Consider the following 26,956-nt stretch of genomic DNA (forward strand, 5'->3'; position numbering starts at 1 on the left):
CAACATACATACCACTTTTAAGTCTCCACATAGTTGCCATTCGTGATCTTGAAATTTAATTTTCTCCAGAAGCAACTTTAGATTGTCATAAGTTTCTTTTAAGTAGACTGAATGAGCAACTCGCACAGATGTGTATTTATCTCCATTACACAAGAGAACACCTTTTAAACTAGTCTTAGAAGAGTCTATAAATAGTCTCTATTCACTAGGAACATATGATGGAGCTCCTAAGGCATTTGTTAAACCAGCGATATCACTGCAATATTCGAGAGGACTTTATTGTGAAAAATACTGTATAAACTCCCTTTTGACGATTTCTGTACCAGGAAAATGATGTACCTGGTGCAAGTAAAGTTCTTCACTTGAAGTCTGGATCCCAGAATTTCAGCAGCATACTTTGGAAGACCTAAGTCCCTTACTAAATTAGATATTCACAACAAGGTCTGCCGATCCAGATGGCTTGCCAAACAGTACCTCCTTCATGTCAGAGAGTCCCAGTAAAAATCATATCATAAGATGAGTACTGGCTTCTTCGGTGGGTGTTCTTCAAGCACAAGCTTCCACCCCTCACACATACTTCAGAAATGACCAAATTTCTAAACAACAGAAAAGTCTCAGAACAGATCTTCACCCTCCGCTTATTCATCACCATTAAAATGATAAGGAAATCAACACGCCAAGTTTTTGGCAGATTTGTAGTTGGAGAATCCCTCCGAGACCCTTAAGGGCCCTCCCTTCTTTACAGTCCGTGGCGTGGAGGCTCAGGAAGGGCGAGAGATTCCTGCCAATGGAGATGCTCCAAAATGTCCAGGATATGGATACTGACTGCAAGAAATTAGTATTAGTAATGGCCGCATGCTTATGCTGCATCAGCCAAAAAAAAAAAAAAAAAAAAAAAAAAAACGGAATAAAACAATGATAAAAAAAAAGATAATAATAAATAATAAAAGAAAAGGAAATTAAATCTATCATCCTATACGCTTCCCTCACCCGAAGGTACTATCCAGATATCCTTTGAATTTCCACAAACTGTCAGCCTCTACCACCCATCATGTAGGCAAATTATTGCAGTAATTTATAACTCGCTGGCTAAAATAAAACTTCCTGCAGTTCAATCTAAACATTTCCCCCCCCGTAACTTGAATTTATGTCCCCTAGTTCTAGCATCATTTATAATCTTGAAAATTTCGTCCTCATTCATTTTACTGATGCCTCTCAGAGCCTTAAAACACCTCAATCAAATCTCCTCTAAGGTGTCTAGTTTCCAAACGCTGCAACCCACATATTAGAAGTCTTTCTTCATAAGGACGCCATTTTTGGGGATCTCACCAGGCGCGTTACCCGTCTTTGCACCCTTTCAACAAGCTCGATGTCTTTCTTTAGGTGGGGTCCCCATACTTGAACACAGTATTCCAAGCGTGGTCTAACAAAAGCCTTATATAATGGGATTATCAGGTCCCTATCTCTACTTGCAAAAGTTCAATAGATCATCGATAGGACACCATGGGCCTGCCTTGCAACCTGTTTACAATGCTCAGAGAATTTCATGTCTGACCGTATCGTAACACCCAAGTTCTTTTCCTCCAGTACTGGGTTTAGTTGAACTCCGCCAAGTGAATAAGTTATTTTGGGATTACTGTTTCCCAGGTGTAATACACTTTGTAATACACTTTGTTGGATTAAAGCATAACTGCCATTTTTCTGACCATTCCTGAAGTCTATCTAGGTCTCTCTGAAGCAGCTCAGCTTGACAGTGATCATTAATTACTCTACCAATTTTAACATCATCTGCAAATTTAGACATCACACCCTCTATCTCTTCATCGATGTTGTTTATGAAAATTAAAAACAACAGTCCTAATACTGATCCTTGGGGAACCCCACTTCTTACATCAACCCAATCTGAGGAATAGCCATTTATCGCAACCCTCTGCCTCCTGCTCTGAACCATCCTGCTATCCATCTAAGGATTTTCCCAGTGATTCCAACCTGTTCCAGCTTATAAAGCAACCGCTCATGTGGAACTGAGTCAGAAGCTTTGCTGAAATCTAAATAAACAATGTCAAAATTATTCCCTAAATCCAGCTCGTGAGTGACCCTTTCAAATTAGCGAACCAGATTTGTTAAACATGATTTTCCCTTTACAAAACCATGCTGAGTATCCTTGAGAATTTCAATTCGATCCAAATGAATGATCCTGAATTCCACCCTTGAACATTGCCTCCATGATTTTCCCTACCACTGAAGTCATACTCACAGGTCGATAATTTCCCACTTCACTTTTAGAGCCACCCTTATGTATGGGAGATACATTGGCACTTTTCCAATACAAGGGAATCTCCCCTTAGTCTAGTGATGCTCGCATAATTAGCCTCAATGGTTCAATGCACTCACTTGCCGCCTCCCTTAAGATTATGGGGTATATGCCATCAACTCCAAGAGCCTTACTGGCCTGTAGGTTCGAAAGTTTTTTCATTAAATAATCTTGCGAAATTTCATTATCATTAATTACATATTTTTCAACTTTGCTCCCCCATTGCCAGAAAAGGTTTTTCTTCCGTAAATATTGATGCAAAGTAAAGTTTGAGTTCATCTGCAACGGCAGCTGGTGTATTTAATACTATCCCTTTCCCTTACGTAAAGGTCAGCAGTGGGTAGCGCACGCTTCTTGATTAGACCGGGGTTCGAGCCCGTCTCTACCAAATACGGAGGATGCGGAAAGGTTCAGAGAATGACCACCGCATATCCCGGAGCAATATGGCCTTAGTTGCTAATGCTCCTAAAAACCAAAAAACAAAAACAAACAAACAAACAAACCCTCTTTGCTCGATCTGCTAGCGATTTCTCATAAATTGCCTTTACCTGTCGAACCTTTTCTGTGGCTCTTTTTACAGATCATCTTGTAGCTGTTATAGGCTTCAGTGCTTTTTATTGCACTGTAACTTTTCCATGTCTTCTTTTTCTGCTCAATTAATGTGGCAACTTCACTATTCATCCAACTTGGAACCCTCCTCGTGGAGTATTTTTTTAATAGTAAATACGCATTCAAGGCATCTATGATTAATATTTTAAAGGTATACCACAGTTCAATTGTATTCGTTCTCTGTGCGATATCTACCCAGTTAATAGAGGCCATGTAGTACCTTAAGGCATCGTAATTTCCTTTTCTGAAATTAAAACCAATTCCTTTGCCTTTTACTACTGCTACCTTTCGCATCATCATCCACTGTAGAACTCCGTGATCACTTCATTCTACTGGTTCCTCTACTGTCAGCCCTGTTATGTCATCTGATTCATGGGTGATGATGAGGTCTAGGATATTCCTTTCTGTAATACTTTCCCTGACATATTGATACAAATAACAGTCATCTAGGTGATTTAAAAATTTTGTTCTCCATGTCGAGTTTCCTTCCCATTTTCTCCAATCAATTAGACGCAAATTGAAATCACCCATAATAAGACATCGACGCTTACATTTGCATGTAGAGGCTTTCGTCATAAGCTTCACAATCACCTGGTCTGTAGATTACTCCTACTCGCATTATACAGGGTAATTCACTACCAGTGCGACAAACTTGCAGGAGGTGTGGGGGTACAAAGACGAATCGGAATCACATAGCATTGCAGGGTCCGAAATGCCTTCGTCATGCGGTAGAGGACGTTGAACGGGAGGTCGCGTGAACAGCGATCCCGCTGGAAGTCAGCATTTGCGAACCGGGTCCCGAGGCAGTAGGATGGACGAGTATTCAAACGTTGAACTGGCCGACATGCACCTCGCGTATGGAGCTGCGGACTGTAACGGGCGCGCCTCTCTACGCTTGTACCAGGAACGTTTCCCGCACAGGCGTGCTCCTTATCATACGATTTTCGCACGTGTGCACAGAAGGTTACGTGAGACTGGTTGTTTCACGAGAGATACCATGAATCGAGAGCGAACGACGAGGACGCCAAACAATGAGGAGAATGTCCTACGTCTTGCAGAAGGCTATCCGAGTACGAGTACTCGAGCGATAGACCAACGGTCCAGCGGGATCGCTGTTCCCGCGAACTCCCGTTCAACGTCCTCTACCGCATGACGAAGGCATTTCGAACCCTGCAATGCTATGTGATTCCGATTCGTCTTTGTGCCCCTTACACCTCCTGCAAGTTTGTCGCACTGATAGTGAATCACCCTGTATATTTGTTTCCAACTATCTCACACCATACAGATTCTATATTAGCACGTGAACCGTCTGAATTCGGGAAAGCTATCGTCGCACTCAGGCTGCTTTTGATAAGAAGCATTACCCCACCACCCCTACTATCTACCCTATTCTTCCTAAATACATTATATTACAAGCCGTACTGAAACTCATCATCCCCAATTTCCGGGTGGTACCACGTCTCCGTAAGCCCTATTATGTCCGCGTTACTTGTTTTACCAGCAGTTCGAATTCGCTCATTTTATTGACGACGCTTCTAACATTACTGTATAAACAATTAAGACTTACTGTACTTGTATATTTAACAACCCTAACACAACTCTTGAAGTTTTTTAGGCTCTCTTCCCTGGCATTAGCTACCCGCTCACTTGAAACGTTTCTGTCCCCAGAACATCTAGATAATATGTCCACTTGGGGAAACAGATAAGAATTCTTGAGGTATGTGCAAGAGTTACTTTTACTAATATTATCAGATAAACGCTTGCAGTAATACCTACATCCCACCCCCTAACTAGCAGTTTCCCTGAACCTTTAAGGTATCCTCAATAATACTGGAATAAACTTTTGCACCACATTTGTTTAGTGTATCCCGTCTCTACAAAACAAATTCCTTCTACCTACAAGTGTGGGCCATGCTGATAGAAATTTCCCTCTAAAGCCTTGCAGAGTCCTTCAAGTCTTGAGTTAATCCACAAGGCTTTTAACATATAATCCCTCCTATCGTGTCTGGGCAGAATTGCAGACACATAGACATTGTGGCCTATCTCGCGGCATTTTGTCAGCATGGTCCTGTATTTTTCCAAGAAATCATCAGATCGTGTACGTTTAATGTCATTAGTCCCCAGATGCATAATAATATTCTATTTACCCTCCTTAAAATCTGACAATCTGTTGGTGACATCATTAATAGTTGCTCCCGGCAGACATGCCCTGGTTCTACTCCACCTATCCTTATTACAAAAAATATTCCCGTTTCCCTGACAATAGAGTCTCCTAATAAAACAAAGTCCTTTTGAACCAGAGTAGTTTGCACTTGGTTTTTATGTTTTGAGGCTTGTACGTGGAATCACATTTGAGGCTCGAATCGGTTGTGCATCACTTGGTAGACTGGAATCTTTAGTCCCTGACGAGGTCCCAGATGCATTATTCTCGAGGGCAAGCACCCGTTTTTTCAGTGACTCAAATTGTTCCATCAGTGCACCAAATTGAAATTTAAGATCGGTGCACTCTTTACATCCGTCACAAAGAAATGAATCCTCAGGTGATCTATGATTAGTCACCAGGTCGACCTTGGAAAACATTTCACAGGTTCTGCAACAGATTAAATCATGACTCACACGTAAATCGCCATCGGCTATTTCCGTGAGAGTCACGATACCCTGTGACGTGATCGTGAAATTAACTTTAAAAAATGATATCTATAATATTATGAAAATCAAACTGTTACAGGAAAACAGGAAATCTACTCGTGCTCTAATCCGGTCAAGTGTAAATTATGGAGCTATAGCATATATTTCAGATAAAAACAGTATCATACAATTTGTGAACACAGTCTAACACAGTGCCCTTCGATGTGCACTTTGTGCTTACAGTACCTCGCGAGTTTGAAGCTTGTACGTGGAATCACATCACATGTGGCGCCTTCGTAGCCAGCTGGGCAGGAGCAGCAGACCGGGATTCGAGCCTGTGACCACCAAATACGGAGGATGCGGAAAGGTCAGGGAATGACCACCGCATATCCCCGGAGCACTATGGCCTCAGTTGCTAATGCTTCTAAAAACCAAATAACAACAGCATCGCATGTGAAGACAAAGCCTCTTCTACCAATACGCTGCCAAAATAAGAAGCTCACCATCCCATCCTTTTTGGGTCTAGGTCTACCTCAGCCATCCTCTTTGGCCAACACTCTACGCCTCTAAGCGTAATGAATCCAGGCCTGCTGGGATACACTTTCAAGAAATAATACAGAAACGGAAAATTGATCGAAATAAAATTGGGGAAAGTACAAATATACCTTTACCTCTGTGGGAAAGACATGATATTAACATTGATAAATACTTCACTCAGTGGTCAAAATATACCATTCCATCACTTAACATCAAACAGCTACATGCCAACCGTGCTTCGGAACACATTGGGAAACTCATAATTTGTCCTGATGGCTTTGAGTCGTCACACACTCACATGTAGGTACAGTAGCTGTGTTCCCTTCACAGGTAGTCTCAAAATCCCTTCCAGGTGAATACAGCATACGTCTTCAGAATTATTTGCTATCCAGCTTGCTTTAAGTGAAATATATGTGAACAGTCGTCGCTTTCTGCGCTAATATATTCTGATTCGCTCAGTGCTGTCTAAGCCATACAGGATAAACATTATTCTCATCTTCTCTTACAAGAAATTGACTTTCTAATCAACTTCTGTCAAAAAAAAAAAAAAAAACCTTGAAACAACTGTTTGCTTGATCACAGGATACTCCGGAATAAAAGGCAATAACGAAGCAGATAATGCAGCAAAGTCGGTATCAGAACCACCAAACAATGATAGTTCCATACACTGATTTTAGATCAATAAGAGAAATTAAAGTCGAATGGGCACAGATATGGAGAAATTAAACTAACTACCGGAAATAAAACCTAATTCAGAAATATGGGACTCGAGCATCAGAAAAAGTCGCAGAGAAAAGTAAGGCTTGCCGCGCTGCGAATCCTACGCATTATTATCTATTAACTAATGAAATTCCCTGTGCGTTCAATGCTAAGTTCAACTTTTAGTAATTCACATTCTTTTATGCCTTAGATTCAGAAATTCCAGCTTCCTTTGCTTCCAGAGTTTGTGTAAAAATCAGAATTCACTTACCCTTCAACAGATATTACGTAACTCTGCAGTTCTTGACAAACTGTTTAATTTCATTCGGCAACTCCGATTTGATAAACGAGTCTAAGAAATTTAATTTACATTAAAAAAAAAAAAAACAGGAAAGACATATCTTGTCCTTTGTTGCCCTTGTGTCTGGAAACTCTTAAACAACAACGACCTTCTCGGGACAAGTCCATGTTCTAAGAACTCCACTTATAAATACTGTACTGTTTTTCTCGTAAAATAATACTTCTATTGTAATGAAATTGCTTTCTCTCACCTGTCTAAAAATGTTTCACTCGAAATCAGATGACATCAATGCTATGTTGCCATGGTTACTCGGCAGACATAGTTGACTGATAGGTCAGCTATGTCTACAATCGTAAATACATGGCTATCCACTCGATAAGTGAATAGCCTTGTATTTACGCTTGTTTTGTGCCCGTTGTCGTTACTTATTCCTGTTGATCGATGCCTTCACTCTGATTGGCTTTCCAGGCTCAGTAGTTCAACATTTACCATCTTGACTATGAAATCAATCAACATCATTTGCTTTTTATTGATTTGATAATCATGGTAATTATTTAAATGTTGTGTAATATGATTTTCTGAACGCTAATGACACTGGCGAAATATAATGTGTTAAATTACAAAATATATAGTCGTACCTCCGAAGCAAACGTTGCAGATTCTAAAGGAAATTGATTCACTAATTCCCAAATTTTGTTTCTATCATATCTCTATTGAAATTTTAGTAACTTAATGAATGAACAATTTCAAACATTTTACAGTACAATATTACACGTGCTGTCAAAAAAAATATTGTTATTCATGTTAAAGTACTTTAATCATAAATATTAGCAGGCAGGCACAGTATGGCAACAGTAGCCATTGTGTCATTAAACATCATTCCAACAACAACAACTTTAGTCACACATAATGCACCACATACATTCTATTTCCATAGAAATTTTGCCAGTCAGAGAGGTTTTTCTTCTTCTAATCCGTTTTCGTTCGTTTCTTTTAAGAAACCAACCGTAATTTCCCATCACTGTAGTATCCCACTGACCTTAGTACCACTTTTGCATTGAGAATATGTCCTAACGAAAGCGTTTCCCTTGCTCATCACTTAGATCTCCCATGCACAACTCTACCATAAACAGAGAAAAACAACAAAACTTGGCATGAAACCCGCCTGTGACCAGTGAATAATTACCTGAAGATCACCATAGACATTCCAATCAAAGGCATGTTACTTTATTGCACGGACTCAGGATCTTGGACACACTTTCATATGTTTCTCTCTACTTCATGTAGAGAGAAACTGAGGAGGATGCATTTGTATTATGCAGAAAAAAGTTTGCAACACAAGAATCTTACCTCTTCTTTTATCCCATGATTTTAGGGATTCGACAGGTCATCATTATTGGAACAGGCCTTATTTCAGATACTATGCTTCTTTTTGGGACATCCCTGATATTTTTTCCACGCAGAAATTGCAATCGTCAATGTGGTTGCGCGATTTTCTCCAACAAAACAACCTGTAGACCAGTGAACCTTAAGATCGCCATAGACATTCCGATCGAAGTCGTGTAACTTTATTGTGTACTACAAAAGGTAACTGTGGGAACTTCAAAAGGAATACTTTTAATTTTACTAGTTATCGACATCCTCAGATTTGAGGTGCAAGTAATACATCTGGAGTCCTAATTTTGCCCTGATCAGCATTGCAACCAAAATACAAAACACATGTACGTTTACTAACACTGTAGATTTTCTTCCTCTGAGTTTTTGTTGCAAACCGTCCACACACACATAGCAGACATTGTCAAGGTGTTTCAGGCACTTCCTTTCCTTCTGCTTAAACATTTTAAGAATACAATGTTAAGCAAAGCATAGTATGCAATAGATACGCTGTTAAGCTGTACACGTGCTCACACTACAACTGTCTTTCCATTACTAAAAAAACATGGAGGAGGGAGGCTGGCTGACAAGGTTGAGCATGTTAACCCTCCCTAAAATTACTGCCATCGATGAGCATATGCAAACAATGTTTTTCGGATAATGCAGAAGATCTGTATCTTATCTACTGCCCTAAAGTTCAGTACGATGTGGATATTTTGATAAACACAAGACCTGTATATGTAGCAATTATGACAGGATGTAAAATTTTAAGAATGATTTTGAAATCTGCACATAAAATTTGACTGTGAGCAGTTGATTTATTAATGGAGCTAAAAATTCTGTTTGCCAATATAATTAAATATACCTTTTTATATTAATAACAGTGACAACAAATTAAAAATAAGTGAATATCAAACCAGGTATAAATGTCCTTTATTCAGGTTCGGGAGTAAGGTACACGCGATATTTCTTGCTGACACCAATCAAACGGAAATAAAACTTGGACAAGTTTTATTTCTGTTTTATAATAATTTTTTCTTATATGTACTGTGAATATAAAAGGAATTATTGAAAGAAAGAGGACGTCTCCTAAATGAGAGCATGGTTCTTTCACACCTAAAGGATTCACAAAATGTAAGTATATTCAAAGCCTGTAAGAAATTTCAGAAGGGGAAATCTCCACAATGCCAGTGACACGGTGCGCTTCCTTTACTGGCTAAATATTATCATAAGCTCAAATTAGGAATTCATAGAATAATGAAACAAAGTTCGCCTATAAAGCAAGAACGGAAGTTGTGCGTAGTATATAAAGAATAAGTGGAAATGGAATAATAATGGAAACAACCGAGAAAAAGTAGAAAGAGAAATCTTACTGACTCTGTAGGGTAAAGGTACAAGTGAATTCGGCACACGAAGAAAGAATGTAGCGTTTCATTACTCTCTGTTTTTTTCCATTTTCATTTTCCCCCATCCCTTTCGGAAACTTTGCTTTTACTGCTCCAGTCACTGAAATGATCAGGAATGTCTTTGTTGTTGTTGTTGTTGTTGGGTTCTCCCCGAAGGTTTCCCATCCGTTATATACGACGGACAACTTCAATCCTCACTCTACTAGACTATCTATTAGTTTTGTCATTTTATATTAGTACCTCACTCTATTAGTTTTGTCCTTTTCAGGACAAAACAATTTTTCAACCAAAATACAAAAAAAATAGTCCACATAGAGAGAGGGATCTATCACCTCAATGAGATGGAAATACTGTCGAAACAGTTGCTGCAGATAACGCCTTCTTTCAAATAAATGGCAAAATATTTTCAACGGAGAAGTGCTTTTATTTGACCCTAGTGGAATGCTGGGATAATTCGGTCAAATGTTCCTTATATTGTACCCGTTACCAGAAGCCGTTCTTAAAAATGAAATCTGCATCAAATCACTTTCTCAAGAAGTATCCGGAATCTACTTGAAACGAATAAAATAACGATACTGATGAAGCTATAAAAGGCTGTCGACAAATTTATGATGCAAATCTGTCATACCTATCGATATGTTATCAAAGATAACATATTAAAATAAACAAAGATTAGTATTAATGGCTCCCAAGCGTGCGATTATAACCATTGAATGCATTATGTCTGTAGAAGTCTGTTTATGGGCTGAAGTGCGGCTTAAAAACCGAAATAATTCAACGGGGAAAAACTCTGTACTCCCGGTGTCGGTTAACTGAAGTCTTGAATGAACAGAACTTTAGAAATTATTCTATTCGCCGACGAAAATCGAACTTAGACCTCTCCAAATGAGTAGCAAATGATGATGTATTGTTTCGGCTAGTATGCCACGGAGGGTCGTTATCAAAGATTGGTAAGATGCACCAGTCTGATAATGCTGTTCGCAATTAGACCTTATGGCTGATCATCTGAGGGGGAAAAAAAGAAGAAAGGAAAAAGCCAAGGTACTTCTCATGATAGAATAAGTGGACTATTTCATCTGATTTATAAATTAGAATTTTATAAGAGATTTTGTTTTCTTGAAATAACTTACGTCAAACAAATCATGCTAGTTTAATATTTTTAAACGACTTTACTCACGAAGAATTCAATGTATTAATTAATAGGTAAAAATTTCATACTAACATTTCATTATGCTTTCTTTAAAATGCATTGCATGAAATATAAACCAAGTGCTGCAGGCCCCTGATGCCAAGCGATCTGCGACTTCCTAGAGTGATTTTTCTATAGCGACTGAGTTTTTCCTTGTTTTATTACGTTTTATAAGTCCTTTTGTTAATTAGCTCTACTTTTCAAAAGTATAAAAAGAGAGCCAGGAAAAGGAAAGTACCTTTTTTCTTTACTCTTTGTTAATTTACTAACCGTACTAAACTAATACGCGTCGCCACAAGCGGCACTGCTCCTGCCTTCCCGTGGCGGGGCCGGTAACCTGGGTGGAAAAGCTAATCTTCCAGGGCGAAAAGAAGTTGACATGGATAAAGAAAATTATCCAGCATTAGAACCTTCGAGCTCAACTACCAAAGATCGGTACAATTCTGATCAAGGTAATGCGCGAAGTAAGCGCTTAAAAAAAGACAATTGTCAACCAGAGTATCCAAATTTTCTTATTATCCGTTCGTCAAATAGTGACTAAACTCTCTCTATTTATGATACAGAGATTCCTAGAATAAGCGGCTAAAATGGTCAAAAGTTAAAGTCCGGGGATTTACTAGTTGAAACGACACAATCTAAACATTCAGAACTGTTGTTAAAGCTTACAACTTTCGGGGAAATTCCTGTTAAAATTCTCCCCACACAAACCTAAATAGTTCCAAAGGTATTATCTCTGAATGAGATCTAGGTATTTAATGTAACAGAATAGGATCTATTTAATTTAATGCTTGCGCAAGAAATGAAAGATCAAAAGTTATAAAAGCAAAGAGAATTCTGACTCGTAGGGATGGCAATCTCATTCCAAACCGTAGTATAATACTCACTTTCAGAATTCCAAACTTACCAAATACTGTCAAAGCCGGTTATCTAAATTGTCATATTCGCCCCTATATTTTTCAATGTGATTTTTCATTCCGACAATGGAGGAAAAGGCAAGCAGTAGATCTCTTCATCAGGAAACTCTATGTTGCTCAAGTAGCTAAAAGTTCTCGGTGTTTTCAAATATATATTAATGGCTCAAAAACAAGTACGAAAGTGGGCACAGCAGCAGACTCTTCTATCTTTTCTAGTTCTATGTCAATTCCACAGGAATGCAGCGTCGATTCTGCTGAACAGTGGATGATTAAAATAGCTCTGGATCACGTGATTAATCTGTCCCTTAAAAAACAAATTATGATCTATTCTGATTCTCTGAGTGCAATATCACCTTTCAAAAATCCATCCAAGCCAATCCACCCCGTCATGAAGGAAATCAGATCACAGATAATTGCGTTACAAGCTGTTAACCGATCAGTCACTTCTTGTTGAATACTAGGTCATGCAGGCATCAAAAGAAATAACTGTGCAATTCAAGCCGCTAAACATCCAATCACTGCAAGCTCTCCTAACTATCAATTACCTAACTACCTACCTAATTATGTTTCTCAGTCGTTAACAACGTATGTGAAGAGCAATGGTTGCAAATATGGCAGGCTCAGAGCTGCAGTAAACGCTTAAATTTAGCATTAGCGTTAATAGAGGCATACGATGCAAGAAAGCAAGCTTATGCACTATCATCCAAAAAAAAAAAAAAAAAAAAAAAATCCCTCCCATTTCACCCCTCTATTCGTTCCAAATGCCTGTCCAGCTCAGCCTTAAATTTATTTAGGCTATTAACTTCCACAACAAAAGATGAAGGTCTGTTCCACCAATGAACTACCCACTGGCTAAATCTGGCTAAATGCAAATTTCCGAACGTTTATTCTACAGCTTTCTTTCCTCAATTTGAAACTGTCTCCCCTCTGGTCCTTAATCTGAGAAAGAGGAAGAATCCCATCAGCATTCAACTTGCTTAACCCATTCAAGGCTTTATACAGATCAATCAGATCACCTCGCAGGTGCCTACTCCCCAGGCGCTGCAATTTGCAGAAGATAAGCCTTTCTTGGTAAGAGCACTCCTTTGTTCCCCTCACCAATCTCATTGCCCTTCTTTGTACTCGATCTAGCAACTCTACATACTTCCTAAAATGAGGCCTCCAGACCTGTGCACAGTACTTTAGGTGTGGCTTGACCATTGCCTTGTATAACGGGATAATCACCTCCTTGTCCCTGATAGCAAAATTCCTATATATCATTGACAAGACTCCATGACCTGTCCTGGCAACCCGTCTGCACTGCTCAGTGAACTTCATATTTGACTGCACAATTATCCCCCCCAGGTCTTTCCCACTTCCCTGAGCGTAGTACCACACAGTTGGTACGTTTCTCTTTGGTTATTTCTAACCATATGCAGCACTTTGCATTTTTAAATGTTAAACTTCAGTTTCCACCTCTCAGCCCATTTGCCCAAATTATCTAGATCCAGTTGGAGTAGCATACTGTCTTTACTGTCGTTAACAATCCTGTCAACCTTTGTATCATCTGCAAACTTGGACATTAAACCTGATATACCTTCATCAATATCATTGATAAATATACAAAACAACAAAGGCGCAATATGGCCTTAGTAGCTCTTGTGCCACTAAACATATCAACCAACCAACAAAACAACAATGGACCAAACACCGAACTCTGGGGAATTCCACTAATTAAATTTGTCTACAAAAAGCAGTGTCCATTGATTACCATTCTCTGTCGTCTCCCACTCAACCATTTAAACAGGAACCTATGTTGTGGTCATCAAGCATGCAATCAAATAGGCAAGAGGAGGAGATCTTGGCTAGGACTCGTATTGAGCACACACATCTAACTCATGTTTATCTATTCATGGAGAAAGATCCGCCTATTTGTACATATTGTCAGTCTACACTTAGGGAGAAGAATATTCTAATAATTTGCAACCATTATAATAATTATCGAACCAGAATTTTCACATCTGCAAGAACCTTTAACCTCATCTGATTGGAGAAGATGCAAATCTAGCCAAGTTCTTTGTTTTCTTGAAGCAGACAGGATTATTTAACAGATTTTACCTGGTAATTGCACTATGGAAAATAATCAGGCACAGTATGGCCTTAGTAGCCCTTGTGCCATTAAACAACACATTAACCAACCAACAAATGCTCCACATCAAATTATGTTTATGTTTCTCAGTCTTAGTTGACTATGTAATCAAAATTGATGTAGTATTCACGAAAATTACAGTACATTTTATATTTTTAGGTGTTTATTTTAACACGAGTATCGACTGGATTGAGCAAGAATTTAAAAAAGCAGTGTCTGTGTTTGGACACGGATTACAGCTTTATTCCAATGATCCTCAGAATAGAGACCAGAATCTAACATCGAATCTTAGCTGTTACGCATCTGGACAAGCTCGCTGGAATAGAGGTGGTCATTTTTTTAAGTAAGTTTTTATGTTGTGTTTAAACAATGTCCTTATTGTAAAAACCCTGTTTAACAAAATTTAAACATAAATAAATATAAATCTGTTTATATGGCATTTTGATGTAGGAGTCAATTAATTAAGTGGGTTTTAGTTTAATTTTATTAGTTGGGTCATTATGTTTTTACACATTACAAATGTTATATCCCAGAGTTTTGTGAATATATATATATATTTTAAATTTTGTCTTCATTGTCTAAATGAATCAGATATTTTAGAACAAAAAACTATTTAGTCTTTCTTAGCAATTTAACTAAATTGTGTAGCGCAATTTAGGTTAATTCTATACTCGCAAAATCATCTTTCTGATCACTAATATGGCTTCCGTAAAAACAGGTCAACCCTAGATTAGATTTACTTGCAAAAAATGAATCCAACATACGTAATGCCTTCGTCATGAGGCAGCATTTAGTGATGGTCAACCTAATTATTCAGAAAGCATTCAATACTACTTGGCGTCATAATATTATTAAAAGTATGCATCAGTTAAGGTTGAGAGGCTGCCTTCCTCAAATAATTCAGAACTTAAGATTACGCAACTTTCAAGTGCGATATCGAAACATGCTGTCAGCATCTCACATACATGACGATAGTGTCCCGAAGGTTTCCATACTGAGTACTACCCTATTTGCGATTCGGTCAAAAACATATTGGAAAATCTTCCAAAAACCATTCAAATATACATATATACAGATGACCTCACTATATCCTGCCAGTCTCAAAGAATGAATGCTGTTGAAAGACAGTTACAAGTTGCTCTTGCTAGAATAGAATCCTGGACCTTACGTAATGGATACCGTCATACTGAGCAGAAATCCACCACTACTCACTTCTGCAAATTATGATCACTTCGTCCTGATCTAAAGATCAATAACATTCCAGTTCCCCTTGCACACACTTCCCGTTTTCTTGGCCTTTCAAGCACGTGTGGCCTATCTTCCAACAATCTGTTTGAAGAAATTGAATATCCTCCGGGGTGTGTCATCCATGTAATGGAGTGCTGATCGACATACCTTGATCCATCTTTATAGAGCTCTCATCAGGTCTCGCTTGGATTATGGCTCTCCAGTGTATGTCTCTGCAAGGACAAGTATTTTAGAGCTGTTAAACACCATCCAGCACAGTGCTCTGAGAGTTTCCCTAGGGACTTTCAGAACCTCTTCCGTTACATCGAAGATTAATGGGCTTCGTACATCGAAGCCCATTAATCTCCATTACATCTTCGCAGCAAAACATTACTTCTCTTGTATGCCGCAAAAATCCGCAGTCTTCCTTCTCACCCTAATTGGAGATGCCTGTACAATACAGAATGGGAGGCATTTAACCATAATAAACCAAATGAAAACCAACCTGCTCCACTTAGACTTAAAGAACTGGTTCAAACATGGAACACAGAAATCATAATATATTTCAGGACATGACACCATCAGATTCACCTTGGACAAATATCTCTGCAATTTATGATGACTATTTTCAACAGTTGGGAAAGAACACCTTGTCTCCTTCCAATATCGCACGGTTACATGCAACTTACTTTCTTTCTAACTCAAAGGCATGTGAAATCTATACAGATGGATCAAAAACTGAGACCCAAGTAGGTGCTGCGGCAATCTTCCCATCGTTCAGCACTTCTGTCTCATTACCAATAGAATGCAGAGCCTTCCCTGCTGAGCTTTATGTTATAAACTTAACTCTGGATCACATTATTGAACATCTAATTCCGTCTGCTTTAATATACACTGACTCACTCAGTGCTGTCTCTGCCATAAATAGTAATACCACCTCCTCTCACCCTGTAATAAAACAAATCCGTTCTAAATTATGTGCTTGTAACGAGTTGAACCAAACTCTGACATTCTAGGACAGTAGGAAATGAAAGAGCAGATCTTGCAGCCAAAAACAACCAGATACCACTATTTCGCAGACTTTTCAAATTCCATATACCGATTATAAACATATTATCCGTAAAGCTTGTTACAATAGCTGGTCACTAATCTGGAGAAGTTAACCAGGAAACAAACTATACCAAATAAAACCAGAACCAAAGCTTCTGCTCTTCAGCTTCCCGGAAAGCAGTGAGCAGAAACAATTTAGGAAGGCTAAGAATTGGGTATGCTCGCATCATTCACCTGTATCTATTAACGAATGACATCGCTCCCCATCGCAAACCATGTCATGTACAACTGACTGTTCATCATTTATAAGTGGAATGTCCCCACTTTCAAAATATCCACTAAAAACCTTTACATCATTTGTACTAATGCACAGTCATCACTAACATTATTGCAGATTCTTGGAGTTGACCCTAATTAAAAAGAACTGTTTGCTTTCCTAAATCGTATAGGAATATATCATAAAATACAGTTATTTCAATAAAGTTAATATTTCATATTCACCATTAAAAAGACACAATATGACCTTAGCAGCCTATGTGTCGCTAAACTCCACAACCACCCAGACAGCACTGTTTCGAAGCTATTTCAAATGCCATTTTGTTTTCGAAACGCCACTTGAGCTGTTCATGTAGATCAGTCTGGTTGTGTTCTGCAAGCCTGCCACCAAGTTACTCCAATCCAGGTAAGCTTTTGTAATTTATACGATTGTTTATCAGCAAGGCTCACTCAACTGGTTTTACTCCATCCATAAATCTGTAAATATTATTCCTTATATATGTCTAATATATATATATTTTTATATTTTCCTATTTTTTCCTTTATACTCACCCAGAAGAAGAAAGCAAAAATGTTCTTCAAAACGGCGGCTGAATACACCGCTCATTCAATTTAATTTACTTTTATTATCATTAAATTACTCATGAAATTTATTTAATAAACATTAGGATATCACGATACATAGTGATGTGTGTGTGTGCTCACCCACTATTATCTGAATACCTTCGAAACTCATAATGCGCCCTTTGTCTTTACACTGCGCCCGATTCCTATTCTAGTCATTTGCGAAAATCAGACGTACTTGCCGAATGTTGTGGTTTTTTTTATAAGGAGGAAGAATGAAAATATTTTCCCCATGAAGTTGGCGCACTATGGCCATAGATGCCGATGCGCCTAATAAATCCTCAAACAAACAATCCCAAGAAGTTCTGAATATGTTGATATTGAAAGGTGGATTTCCCTTACGAAAGCCGCAATGAGTTTTAATATTTTTCCTCAGGTTATATGCAATGCTCGACAAAATTAACAGACAAAATGTTTTTCATGAATATTTTATTATGGACAGTGTCGCTAAAAGCGAATATTTGATATAATAGACATCCTGGCATTCAAATTCCGAGTATCCAATAGAAATCAATCTATCACCTTACAGATCCGCACATTATGCAAATTATTCATGCCTACTATAAAAACACTGGTTGCAAACACATCACTTTATCCCGGTTTTCTTTTTTTTTTTTCTTTTTGGCTTGTCCAGTACTCAGGATGGCAAGTCATTGTCTTTAGTATTTGGATTATTGAAGCCGAGAAATCGCAGATGAAGGTGACAACTTAGCTCAATGTGCCATACAGTAAAAACAAATAATAATAATTAACTACAATAATTAGATGATTATGGTTTGTTTCCGTACGGTGTGGAAGAAGCACGGGTCTAGGGCAAAGGTTACATGCTCCCCCCCCCTAATAAACTCAGATTTTTCGTCCTGAAAATCTTACCATAGAACTTGATCAATTTCTAGAGCCAGTACCATAGGCAAAGTTGTTTTGGCCTAAAAAAGTATATATATATATATATATAGTACTGTATATTCAGTATGTATATAGGTGTGGTGGCTTTACTGAGGCATTGCAGAGTAATACAGAGAAGTATCATGCAGAGAAGGTAATGAACGTGACTTCCAATTTGTAAACTGTACAGTATTTAATTTAGCTTCTATATACGCAATAAACACAATCACATAGCAAAATTCGGCGGAATGTAAAAGTGGCCAAAGTATGCCAGTAAATGCAAAAGGTAGCGGTAGTAGAAAATAACTCATGTCTGTGAATTATTATTATTATAGTTTTTGTTTTAGGGTTTGAATTTAATATCCGTGTTACAGTGCGGTGAGCCAACGAGCCTTGTCCGAGCGCAATAAACTCGAGGGTCTAACTGGAGCCAAAAAGTAGCTCTGTGACTCTATTACGATTAATGTCAGGGTGATGTAGGATTAAATTGACTTGAGTAGCTGCATTTATATGAGATCTTATCAGCTTAACTGGCATTTCATTCTTGATTAAATTGTTCCAACTCCAGCATATTTTCCTGGTTATTACAGATGCGTATTATTCTGTTGGTTTGATTTCTAATTACGTTGCCATGTATCTGCTTTGCTAAATTTGTCTCCCACTTTTTTCAGTTTAATGGCTTGGAATTTGAAGTGGTCTCGTTTGTAATATTGCCGGATAAAGACTTTATTTTCTTTAATAATAATTTCATTATGGAGGTATATGGCTTGATGGTAGCTATTCGGATTGGTGCGTTCGCTAGTCAGGTCAGGTCTATTCAGAATCTAGTCCTAACTAGAAACCTCATCCTTACTTTAATTATGGTAATGTCACCTAATGAGATTAAAGCTGACAATCTCAATTGTACAATACGGCCATATATTCCCAACCCGTTAAGGTACTTCAAGTATCAGAAATATGGGGACACTCACAAACGGCCTGCTGTACTGCACTTTGCATACACTCGAATTCAAAGTACTTGAAATTACATCATGTAAAGCTGAAAACACCTCCTTTAATTGCCAAGGAGAGTTGCATACCGAGCATGCCAGAGACAGAAGGAAGAAAATGAAATACAAAGGCTTAAAGAAGGGTTTACAATTTCATACCAGGAGTCCAGAAAAACAGTTAAACCAGTATATAGCGATAAGGTAACATACGTATGCTAAAAGGTTGTCAAGAAATGTTATATTCAGACTCAAACCGAACTGCCTGCACAATAGAAAGAGTAATGTCACAGCCCACTATTTACTGAACTCAGAAAAAAGCTTCACAGAAACCTGTCAGCTGCCACTCCCATATTACCTCCATCTGCTTCAACGTTACAAAAATTGAACGGTAAAGTAACCATACAGAAAAATGCAAGAAAGCATGAATATGAATGTCAAATCAACGAAAATACCTGACGAAACAATCTTGAAACGTTTTGCAGAGAAATAAATGGATATAGGACGTCGTCCATACTTCTCTGAAAAAGATAATAAAACCTCAGTATTTCGAAAACCGACTGATGGATCCACTAAGCCCCCAGTAATGGCTAAACTCCTACAGTGAAATTCTCTCAGATTCCCGTGAAATGCTGAAGACATCAAGGGACTCCTGCAAAATTTTGCATATATGAGAAACTAATGGAATGATCACTACACTATATGGATAGCATCACGATTATTCGTAAGGATTTGTATGGACGGCTCTGCTCATATAGAAGCTGCTATCCTCGTGGGCAATCAGATGCCTTTTCAGCCTTTGCTATACAACCAGCAGCATAGAGGCGGCTGTTGAATTTGCCATACAGTGGGGTTTAATTAACTGTCTGCTGTATTTATTTGCCGCCTGGGACTGACATCCCTCCCATAAAGACCTTAATGATCTTGTTATGCAGTTGCATCCCCTTTCTCACTTCTTGAGGGATTTTATTGGATATAACACCCTGTGGGACATCAATGGATGGGGACGAGTCTAGACCATATGCTTACTGATAATAATGATCTCTCGCTTCTAAATGTGGGAACAAACACCTTCTTCTAGATGACTACTCTTTTAATACGTTTTCGCTATTGATTCTTCTATCTGCTTCCCTTCACTTCCCTGGGAGGTGTAAGTATAAAGTGTATTCGTGTCTGACGGCACCAGGGGTTTCCCCCCATCTCCGCGTTTCTTTCATTGTGGGTGTAACAGTTCACTGAAAAGGCCAGATATTTAAAAGTGTTGATCATTAAATTGAAAGAAAAGAAATTGATAATGAAAATGATCAATTTCCCCGAGATATCCTACTTACTAGTGGGAGACCTTTACTTTCTTTTAGATTACCACGGTGGAAAGTTGATCAAGCTGACCGGAATACCTTTCAATGTCTGTTTTCCTTCTTCTATTACCTAGGCGACCAGCTGTAATGTGATCTAGAACAAAATCCGCAAAATGAAGGATTTTGAAGGAAAATACGGCATATTCCTCATCGCTGCTGGAATATAATGGATGTACTATTGCACTCTCAACTGTCCTCGAGTGTCAAGCGAAGTGATCTAGCGATTTAAAAACGTATTTTCTATAAACTAGTTTAAGAGATTTCTAGTCTTTTCTTCCAAAGTTATTTGTTTTCGGCTCTTTCTAAATAAAAAGAGGTAAGCTTTATATCAAGAAAAGAAATACACATTTTTGTATTTATATAACTAACTTCTCTAATACAGTAACCACTACTAACCTCTTATCGCTGCTCACTGGTGGCACAGCTCTTGCCTCCACGTGGCGGGACTGGTAATCTGAGTATAAATTCAATACTCACGGCAAAATGAGCAAACATGGATCTTCTAATATCACCATCTGTAGAGCCTACGTGCTCATATGAACTTGAATAATCTCAAGCAGAAATAATCTCAAGAATTTACTATACACGAGCTAAAAACAGCTCTCACCCTTGCTAAGACAAGCCCAGTGGACTAGGTAACATCCATTATGAAATGATTAAACACCTTTCAGCTAAATCGAATGAAACCTGCTCTTTTTATGCAATAGAATTTTCTTTGAAGAGCAGTTTCAGGACGTCTGGCGCAAGGCAACCATTCTTGCTAAGCTAGGAAATAATCCTAAATTTTCAAAAAACTGCCGTCCAATTGCTCTCCAATATTTCACACAAACTCTGACTAGAGTTTGTGTGAAATATAAGAGAAAATGGTCACCGCTCGACTTTTATGGTAATGACCTTCTTTCCAGCATTCAATGTGCCTTCCGAAAGAACAGCTCCACCACTTTGGACCACTTAATGGGAATTGAAACATCTAATCGAAGTGTTTCTTAAAAGGAGAGCACCTACTAGTGTCCATCTTCTTTGACACGGAGAAAGTGTAATTGTACAACTTGGGGATTTGCTATTTTAAAAGATTTTAAAAGCTCTGTCTAAGATGTCACCTTCCCGTTTTTATTAAAATCTTTTTATTCGTCTGTTTTTCTAAGTTCGAGTAGGATCCACCCTCTCTCGGCCCTTTTGCCAAGAGGAACGAGTACTCATGGATCTGTTTTAAGTAATAAGCTTTTTGCCATTAAAGTAAACTCCACTATCAAACAACGTCCTCCTCCAACCGTAAACTTTGCACTCTATGTCAATGACTTATTCTACTATTCATGCAACATTAGAATTATTGAGAGAAAACTAGAATAAGCCATTGATTGCCTTAACTCCTGGGAAATGGCCAATGGTTTCAGGTTCTCACCGGAGAAGACAGTTTGGTCCATTTTTGTCGCAAGAGTGACCTTCATTCGGACCCTGAATTAAGACTAGGACAAAGCACTATTCCAGTAGTAGCGGAGACAAAATTATTGGGTCTCATATTTGACGAAAAATGTATATTCTACAACATATTCGTCAGATAAGCACTAAGTGCATGAGAAGGCCGAACATTCTTCGTGCTCCAGAAACCAGCAAATCAACCACAGAATTCACGCAATTTAAAAACGTATTATATACGGCTCAATGTAGCTTAATTTGTTGATACTCTTATGTTCTATTCCTTGGGGTGCAGGCCGATGCCCTCTTTGGCCAACACTCTAGGAATCCAAATCTAATGAAACTAAGCCTGCTGAGATACGCCTTCATGAAATAATACAGAAGTGGAAAATTGGTCTCAAAATTGAGGTACGTCAAATATGCCTTTACCTACGTGGGGTAGACATGATATACGCATTGATCTATACTTCTCTCAGTGGTCAAAGAACACCATTCCATCACTTAACATCCAACAGCTACATGCCAAGCATACTTCGGAACACACTGTAAAATTCATAATCGATACAGATGGCTCTAATTCGCACTGACATGTAGGTGCAGCAGCTGGATTCCATTCGCATGTTGTCTCAAAATTCCCTCCAGTTGAGTACAGCATGCTTTCAGAATTATGCTCTCCAGCTTGCATTAAGTGAAATATGCCTGCAGTCGTCACTTTTCGTGTTAATATATTTGCTTCCAGAGTTTATGCAATAATCAGACCCCACTTACCATTCAACAGATATTAGCAAACTCTGCAAACCTATACGAACTGTTTAATTTCATTCGGCAAATCCAATTTGACAAACGAATCTAAAATTTTGATGTACATTAAAAAACCTAGAAAGACATCTTGGCCTTGATGCCCTTGTGTCTTAAAAACCATAAACAACAACAATAACAACTATATAAAATATGTGCTATCTTTTTTAAGCGATTCCTAAAGTAATTACTATCTTTTACTTTTAGTACTACCAGTCATTAAACTAGAGTAATCTAAAACTTAAAATAACCACACAAAAGAGAATCTGAACTGTGAAGGAAATTATCTGAACTTGCTTTTAAAGGTTGTTATTTCCCATTAAAGATATTTGAAGAATGTCAGCATTAAAACGAAATCAGGAAAACCTCAGCTGGAATTTAGCCTTGATGGATCACTGAAATCCGTGGAACTTGAAGTGACCAACCTGAATACTAATGGTTACTGGGAAAAGGTAGGCTTTTATACAGTTTGACTTCATTTAATTTTTATACTCAAAATGAATTCAGAATAACTAGTTTCGTTTTGTATTAATTTATTACTCAGCTTCACTTCCAATATGATCGGCCCTAATAACTTCCTGCTATGAGTGATAAGTTCGGTAAGTTCTGACTTTTCATACTGATGCGTGTCTTCATATATTTAGAGAGGGAGAGAAGGACTTTTCACACAGTTATTCTCCTTTCACATATCGAAACATCACATCATGTAAATCCCTTGCCAAAAGTCAAGCATCTGAAAAACCAAGCGGATGTTCGCCAATCTCAGTAATTTTTAATGTATTAAACCGCCACTGCATTTGAGAAGACCCCGTTGTCAATCCTTGTCATGCACTTTTTTTTTACAAAATACCTCCCAATCATCACGTGGTCTCAAAGAGATCAAAAGTTACAAATTTATTGGATACCCTGTTTCGGACTCAGATGACCATAAATGCTTAAGCTCAAATTTACGTCACCTTCTTAGGAGTTCGAGCTGCTTTCTGTAATGTCTCAGTAAACTCCTTGATGGCAATACTTGCTCGATTTTATCTCTAACAATAGTATCTAAGAGTGAAATACAAGGCATCAAAAATTCAACTACGTATGTATAAAGGTCCTCCTGGAGTCCCTGCTCCGTTTTTGCTCTCAGAATTCAGTAGATCCAGGAAAAGTACCACCTAATCGAAGAGTAGCAGCTTCCAGATAATCCTCCTTGGGCTCAAACAGGTCTCTGGTCTGGCTTCATCTAGCCTTTCTACTGGAAACTATTTTTATGTTTTTTTTATATATATTCCATTTTAATAACATATATGCAATTCTCAGTGCCGTGTATTCTGTTCATGTATGACTATATGTGTTTAATAATAGTGCCTTAAGTTTATATATAAATAAATAAATATTAATTTATTGCAAATACAGCAAGCCCATCACAGCAAACGGCTAGGGGCAGATAATAATACAGAGGAAATGACATAAAATAATCGAATATATGTACATAGCAGATTTCATATAGACATTAACAATGACTAGGAAGTATAGTGATGAATTAAAAAAGAATTTGCAGAACAGGACATTTGGCTTTCAGTTGCAATTACTCGGTTGGATTATTTTTCTTCATTTTATCGGAGATCTGATTCCTGCAGACTTCAGAGTTCATTAACCTGTTGAAATCAATGTCGTGATGATTTATGAGGTGAAGGAATGCATTTGGCAACATTCTGTCCATTTGTTTGAGTCTGGAGAGGTTGGATTTGAATTGCTGGTTTGTTGAATTTTCCCTGTTGGGGCAGCTATTATTTTGGCTAAGTTTGGTGAATCGTATGCAGAAGTGGTTAACTTTGCAAGAAGCATGACTCCAGACTCGTTGATCATCTGTTACAGAGGCTTTGTTTTTAGATTTTCATAAAGCTGTTGCCTGGATATTGCATTCCGAAAACGAAGCTTACTATGGAGCCATCTAAGAACCCAGTATTCTAGGGCAAGGAATTTCTTGACGGTTACTTGAGGAGCACCAGACCAGATTTCGGAAGCATAGGACAGAATGGGAAAGATGCATCTTTGAACATGCTTAATGACTATTTTTCTGTCTTGAATCGCTGCTGCTTCTTGTTTGATTAACCATTTTGCTTTTTGAATTTTTTGAGCAACGTATAAATAGTGGGCATTAAAGGAGAGATTTTTATCAACAACTCCAAGATCTTTGTGAGCATAAACATTTGGGATTGGGACAGCTGGAATTTTTATTTCTATGTGGTTGAGTTGTTTCTGAAGGGAATAGGTAATTTGAACAGACTTGCTTGCATTTATAGTCAGATTAATATCTTTCAGATACTTGATGATTTCACAAATCTGTGAATTCACATCATTGATAACTTTGCGTATACCATCACTGGCTTTGGAGATTATAAATAACTTTAAATCATCGGCATATGCCAGTAGATTTGGATTTTCTTGTAGAAGTGGTTGAAAATATAGTACTGGACAGGAATGCCTGTTGAGGTTGTGACGAGAATATTGTCAGTACTAGTGGGGAAGAGGAAAAGTCCGCGATTTAGGCTGTATTAAAGATAGGAAATAATCATTGTGTCAACGAGAAAATGTTTTTTTAGTATTTCAAAAGCTTTTTTGAGATCTCTGTTGTCGAAAGCACCTTTAATGTCAAAGTAAAATACATCGCATTGCGCCTTATCTTGAAACGCAGTTTTGATGCGTACAATGGTGTCAGCTACGCTTGTTGTTGTGGAACGCCCTCTAAGACCAAAATGCATATTGACAGGTGCGTTAGCGAATATTGCATGTTGAAGATATGGTAGCATAATGTTTTCAATAATTTTATAGTAATAATTGACGAAACAGCAATTGGTCGATGGCCAGGATGGTTATTTCTGCAAGCCGTTTTAGGAATCAGCACAACACTGAAAGTTTTCCATTGTCTTGGAAGGAATGGCTGGGAAATGCACCTGTAAATGATATGCACTAACGAATCAACGATGTATACGCTGGACAATCTAATAATTAAACCAGGGATGCCGTCATGATCTTCACTACTATCAAGGCGTAATTGGTTAACTGCACGCTGAACTGTATTATTGTTCACAAGTTAGTTAATTAGCAGAGCTTGACCCGGAAACACATCACGTTGTCTGCTTGTTCATAAGAATTGAGTGCTATAAATCTGTTTTGTATACCTTCAGTGCAAATGTCAGAATTGTTTGTTTCCATATTGTATCTTATCCATCCAAAAACTAGATCGTGCTGTAAGGTAGCTGTTATTTTTGTAGAAAGTGCTCTTTTATTGTGCTTTAGAGTGTACATAACATAATTTTTGTATGACTGATTTTTTTTTTTTTTTTTTTAAATTGAAACAAAGCTCTGCTCTTTTTATATTTTATTGTGCTGATGAAGTGCCGTATTTCTTCCACTGTCTGTGGTATTTTTGCTTACGTTTAAAGAATGGTTTCAGGTGGGATTTGAACCAAGGTTTGGAGTGAGAAGATATTCTAACAAGTTTGGATGCCGACTCTGTTTTCAGTTGATTCAGCCACTTTATAAGAAGAAAGGTGGCGTCCTGTATAGAAACATTTTTAAGAGAATCCCATGGGTAGTGCGCATTATAGCCTAAGTTGCTGATGCGCCAATAAAACTCAACCCATGGGTAGTATTTTAAGAGCTGCAAAAACTTTTCTTTCTGGAGGAAATTAATTGATGATATTCTTTTAGTGATTTCCAGAGTGGGGGGCGAGGATTCTCGCAGCAAATTGTTGCTTGCAGTTCTATACTTTTGTGGTCAGATTTAAATGTAATGTTGCTGCTAAGTGTTTCTTGCAGTGGAAAATTAGAGTATACAAGATCAAGCGCTTGATTACCTCTTGTAACAGGGACGTTGATTTTTTTTTTTTAGCTCCTAGAACTAAAAATGAGTCGGACAGCAACTTCATTTGTAAATTATGTTTGGGAAGGTTAAGGTTAAATTCGCCCATTATAATGATATTAGTTTGAGGCTTAAGAACAGTAGTGATCCAGGTTATTACTTCATTAATGATGGCATCAGTAGGTTGAGGCGGAATATAAATATAATAAAATTGAAGCAGAGAATCTTTAACTTGGATTAGTAGGGAAATTCCCTCAAAGTTGAAGGTATTAGAGTTGTATGTGTTCAAAACTTTAATATTGGATTTTAAAATTATTGCTGTCCAACCACCTCTACGATTAATTCTTGATGTCATGTATGCGTGTAGCTGAGATTCTTCGGCAGTAG

General features: G+C 38.0%; 1 protein-coding gene across 2 annotated transcripts in view; it reads left to right on the forward strand.

Annotated features, from left to right (window-relative positions):
* The window catches only part of LOC150083142 (glutamate receptor ionotropic, NMDA 2B-like), a 350,422-nt gene that overhangs the window by 180,021 nt on the left and 143,445 nt on the right, over window positions 1–26,956 (forward strand). For both annotated transcript variants that reach the window (XM_090377838.1, XM_090377839.1), the window contains 2 exons: window positions 14,259–14,442; window positions 23,045–23,171. In XM_090377838.1, coding sequence (XP_090233964.1) covers window positions 14,259–14,442; window positions 23,045–23,171 — 311 coding nt within the window. The remainder of the gene's footprint in view (window positions 1–14,258; window positions 14,443–23,044; window positions 23,172–26,956) is intronic.

The sequence above is a fragment of the Mastigoproctus giganteus genome, chromosome 7 (assembly GCF_048544385.1).
Source record: "Mastigoproctus giganteus isolate SK-2022 chromosome 7, ASM4854438v1, whole genome shotgun sequence".
NCBI classification, from domain to species: Eukaryota; Metazoa; Arthropoda; class Arachnida; order Uropygi; family Thelyphonidae; genus Mastigoproctus; species Mastigoproctus giganteus.